This window comes from Salvelinus alpinus, chromosome 2, assembly GCF_045679555.1.
Source record: "Salvelinus alpinus chromosome 2, SLU_Salpinus.1, whole genome shotgun sequence".
NCBI classification, from domain to species: Eukaryota; Metazoa; Chordata; class Actinopteri; order Salmoniformes; family Salmonidae; genus Salvelinus; species Salvelinus alpinus.
This window is the reverse complement of record NC_092087.1, coordinates 92,054,342-92,059,549: the sequence shown is the minus strand read 5'-3', so window position 1 is coordinate 92,059,549 and position 5,208 is coordinate 92,054,342. Positions and strand designations below refer to the sequence as shown.

Here is a 5,208-nt window from a genome sequence, read left to right as displayed (position 1 = left end):
GGACTCAGGTGAGATGAGACAGACAGCAGGTGTCCAGAACAGGCCTTCAGGACTCAGGTGAGATGAGACAGAAAGCAGGGTGTCCAGAACAGGCCTTAGCCTTCAGATCACCAGGGAGCATCAGAGATACAGCAGACAGACAGCAGGGTTTCACACCTGACAACCCTTTAGCAGTGCGACATAGCTGTAGTTACTGTGTCGTTACTGTGTCGTTACTGTGTCGTTACTGTGTCGTTACTGTATCGTTACTGTGTCGTTACTGTGTCGTTACTGTGTCGTTAGTGTGTCGGTACTGTGTCGGTACTGTGTCGTTACTGTGTCGTTAGTGTGTCGTTACTGTGTCGTTAGTGTGTCGGTACTGTGTCGGTACTGTGTCGTTACTGTGTCGTTAGTGTGTCGGTACTGTGTCGTTACTGTGTCGTTACTGTGTCGTTACTGTGTCGTTACTGTGTCGTTACTGTGTCGGTACTGTGTTGTTACTGTGTCGGTACTGTGTCGTTACTGTGTCGTTACTGTGTCGTTACTGTGTCGTTACTGTGTCGTTACTGTGTCGTTACTGTGTCGTTACTGTGTCGTTACTGTGTCGTTACTGTGTCGTTACTATGTCGTTACTGTGTCGTTAGTGTGTCGGTACTGTGTCGTTACTGTGTCGTTACTGTGTCGTTACTGTGTCGTTACTGTGTCGTTAGTGTGTCGGTACTGTGTCGGTACTGTGTCGTTACTGTGTCGTTAGTGTGTCGGTACTGTGTCGTTACTGTGTCGTTACTGTGTCGTTACTGTGTCGTTACTGTGTCGGTACTGTGTCGTTACTGTGTCGTTAGTGTGTCGTTAGTGTGTCGTTACTGTGTCGTTAGTGTGTCGTTACTGTGTCGTTACTGTGTCGTTAGTGTGTCGTTACTGTGTCGTTACTGTGTCGGTACTGTGTCGGTACTGTGTCGTTAGTGTGTCGGTACTGTGTCGGTACTGTGTCGTTACTGTGTCGTTAGTGTGTCGGTACTGTGTCGTTACTGTGTCGTTAGTGTGTCGTTAGTGTGTCGGTACTGTGTCGGTACTGTGTCGGTACTGTGTCGTTAGTGTGTCGTTACTGTGTCGTTAGTGTGTCGTTACTGTGTCGTTAGTGTGTCGGTACTGTGTCGGTACTGTGTCGTTACTGTGTCGTTAGTGTGTCGTTACTGTGTCGTTACTGTGTCGTTACTGTGTCGTTACTGTGTCGTTACTGTGTCGTTACTGTGTCGGTACTGTGTCGTTACTGTGTCGTTAGTGTGTCGGTACTGTGTCGTTACTGTGTCGTTAGTGTGTCGTTACTGTGTCGTTACTGTGTCGTTACTGTGTCGTTACTGTGTCGTTAGTGTGTCGGTACTGTGTCGGTACTGTGTCGTTAGTGTGTCGGTACTGTGTCGTTACTGTGTCGTTAGTGTGTCGTTACTGTGTCGTTAGTGTGTCGTTAGTGTGTCGGTACTGTGTCGGTACTGTGTCGTTACTGTGTCGTTAGTGTGTCGGTACTGTGTCGTTACTGTGTCGGTACTGTGTCGTTACTGTGTCGTTACTGTGTCGGTACTGTGTCGTTACTGTGTCGTTAGTGTGTCGTTACTGTGTCGTTACTGTGTCGTTACTGTGTCGTTACTGTGTCGTTAGTGTGTCGTTACTGTGTCGTTACTGTGTCGGTACTGTGTCGTTACTGTGTCGGTACTGTGTCGTTACTGTGTCGTTACTGTGTCGGTACTGTGTCGTTAGTGTGTCGGTACTGTGTCGTTACTGTGTCGTTAGTGTGTCGGTACTGTGTCGTTACTGTGTCGTTACTGTGTCGTTACTGTGTCGTTAGTGTGTCGGTACTGTGTCGTTACTGTGTCGTTACTGTGTCGTTACTGTGTCGTTACTGTGTCGTTAGTGTGTCGTTAGTGTGTCGGTACTGTGTCGTTACTGCGTCGTTACTGCGTCGTTACTGCGTCGTTACTGCGTCGTTACTGCGTCGTTACTGCGTCGTTACTGCGTCGTTAGTGCGTCGGTACTGTGTCGGTACTGTGTCGGTACTGTGTCGTTAGTGTGTCGGTACTGTGTCGTTACTGTGTCGTTACTGTGTCGTTAGTGTGTCGGTACTGTGTCGGTACTGTGTCGTTACTGTGTCGTTAGTGTGTCGGTACTGTGTCGTTACTGTGTCGTTACTGTGTCGTTAGTGTGTCGTTACTGTGTCGTTACTGTGTCGTTACTGTGTCGTTACTGTGTCGGTACTGTGTCGGTACTGTGTCGGTACTGTGTCGGTACTGTGTCGTTACTGTGTCGTTACTGTGTCGTTAGTGTGTCGGTACTGTGTCGGTACTGTGTCGTTAGTGTGTCGGTACTGTGTCGTTACTGTGTCGGTACTGTGTCGTTACTGTGTCGTTACTGTGTCGGTACTGTGTCGTTACTGTGTCGTTACTGTGTCGTTAGTGTGTCGTTACTGTGTCGTTACTGTGTCGTTACTGTGTCGTTACTGTGTCGTTAGTGTGTCGGTACTGTGTCGGTACTGTGTCGTTACTGTGTCGTTACTGTGTCGTTACTGTGTCGGTACTGTGTCGGTACTGTGTCGTTACTGTGTCGTTACTGTGTCGTTACTGTGTCGTTACTGTGTCGTTACTGTGTCGGTACTGTGTCGTTACTGTGTCGTTACTGTGTCGTTACTGTGTCGTTAGTGTGTCGGTACTGTGTCGTTACTGTGTCGTTAGTGTGTCGGTACTGTGTCGGTACTGTGTCGTTACTGTGTCGTTACTGTGTCGTTACTGTGTCGTTACTGTGTCGTTACTGTGTCGTTACTGTGTCGTTACTGTGTCGTTAGTGTGTCGTTAGTGTGTCGGTACTGTGTCGTTACTGCGTCGTTACTGCGTCGTTACTGCGTCGTTACTGCGTCGTTACTGCGTCGTTACTGCGTCGTTACTGCGTCGTTAGTGTGTCGGTACTGTGTCGGTACTGTGTCGTTAGTGTGTCGTTAGTGTGTCGTTACTGTGTCGTTACTGTGTCGTTAGTGTGTCGGTACTGTGTCGTTAGTGTGTCGTTACTGTGTCGTTACTGTGTCGTTACTGTGTCGTTACTGTGTCGTTACTGTGTCGTTACTGTGTCGTTACTGTGTCGTTACTGTGTCGGTACTGTGTCGTTACTGTGTCGTTACTGTGTCGGTACTGTATTGGGTAACTACTATGTGTCTTATCTAGAACTACTTACTATGTAACTACTCTGTGTACCTACTATATTATAACTTTGTAACTAAATATATTCTGTCTCTCTCGCTCTCTCTCTCCACCCAATCAGGAGATAGATGGGAAGTCCCTCCTCCTGATGCAGCGTAACGATGTCCTGACAGGCCTGTCAATCAGGCTAGGCCCCGCCCTGAAGATCTATGAGCGCCATGTGAAGGTTCTGCAGAGAACACACTTTGAAGAGGACGACTGATGACTTTACCTGGGGAGACACACACACACACACACACACACACACACACACACACACACACACACACACACACACACACACACACACACACACACACACACACACACACACACACACACACACACACACACACACACACACACACTCCTCCTCTCTCAGCTTTAACTACGGAACATTCCAATCCCCAAACCCTGACCCCTGAACTCTAAACTGACCAACCCTCTCCAGGCCCCAACTCTCCTCTCCTCCTTCATCCAGCTCTCCTCTCACATCCCCCTCTCCTGGACTCAACTCTCCTCTCCTCCTTCATCCAGCTCTCCTCTCACATCCCCCTCTCCTGGACTCAACTCCCCTCTCCTCCTTCATCCAGCTCTCCTCTCACATCCTCCTCTCCTGGACTCAACTCCCCTCTCCTCCTTCATCCAGCTCTCCTCTCACATCCCCCTCTCCTGGACTCAACTCCCCTCTCCTCCTTCATCCAGCTCTCCTCTCACATCCTCCTCTCCTGGACTCAACTCTCCTCTCCTCCTTCATCCAGCTCTCCTCTCACATCCCCCTCTCCTGGACTCAACTCTCCTCTCCTCCTTCATCCAGCTCTCCTCTCACATCCCCCTCTCCTGGACTCAACTCTCCTCTCCTCCTTCATCCAGCTCTCCTCTCACATCCCCCTCTCCTGGACTCAACTCCCCTCTCCTCCTTCATCCAGCTCTCCTCTCACATCCCCCTCTCCTGGACTCAACTCTCCTCTCCTCCTTCATCCAGCTCTCCTCTCACATCCCCCTCTCTTGGACTCAACTCTCCTCTCCTCCTTCATCCAGCTCTCCTCTCACATCCCCCTCTCCTGGACTCAACTCTCCTCTCCTCCTTCATCCAGCTCTCCTCTCACATCCCCCTCTCCTGGACTCAACTCTTTGGGAGAGAACACACAGAGAGAGAGGGGGGGGGAGAACACACACAGAGAGAGAGAGGGGGGAGAGAAGACAATGGAATAGAGAATCCTTGGATTTTATACCTGATGATGTTTTGACGGACAGACCAGCAAACAGAGACGAAGAAGAAAGGGGTAAAAGAGAAGAGAAGAAGAGAAGATGTCCCCCTGTTGCTATTGAATGTGTTTAACAGGCTTTGGTCTGGCATGTGTTTATTTGAGGTACAGTTCTGCTTTGACCTTTGAACCTTTTAGAAGGACATTAGCCACTGCTTTAGACTCCTGAACAATCAACCAATTACCCGATCAGCGGCTGTCAGTGAAACATTGGTTACATTCCAATTCTCTTGAAGTGTGTACATGTACCCCCTGGTGGATTTAAAAGGCATGGAATGGTTACAGTATATGGTGGCCATTGTGTCCACCTGGCTCAAGGTGTCCTCCTCACTCAGATCACAGATCCAGGATCAGCTTATCCTCCCCGTATCAGATCTTTATCCAATAGGGGTTTTACACGCAAAACTGATCATAGATCAGTGTCTAAAGACAACTACATAACTGGTCTTTTAATTTGTTCCTTTTGATTGTTTAAGGAAAACTTCATCCTCCTCTGAGGCTGTGTCCCAACTGGCATCCTGTTTCTTTTATAGTGCACTGCTTTTGACCAGAGCCTATAGGACTCAGTGCACGGCCCTGGTCAAAAGTAGTGCACTAGGAAATAGGGTGCATTTGGGACGCAGACTGAGTCACCTACTAGGATGCAGGGCAGTGTTCAGGAGTGTCGACAGTGAGCAGCACCTGTGTGACCTCACAGACAGGAAGACAGTGAGCAGCACCTGCGTGACCTCACAGACAGG

General features: G+C 49.2%; 1 protein-coding gene across 1 annotated transcript in view; it reads left to right on the top strand.

Moving 5' to 3' along the window:
* The window catches only part of LOC139568246 (sterile alpha motif domain-containing protein 1-like), a 10,140-nt gene extending 6,517 nt beyond the window's left edge, over nt 1-3,623 (top strand). Inside the window, exon 6 of the mRNA XM_071389999.1 lies at nt 3,283-3,623. Within this exon, the coding sequence (XP_071246100.1) occupies nt 3,283-3,423 (141 nt within the window). The 3' untranslated portion in view covers nt 3,424-3,623. The remainder of the gene's footprint in view (nt 1-3,282) is intronic.
* Nucleotides 3,624-5,208: the final 1,585 nt, after the last annotated feature.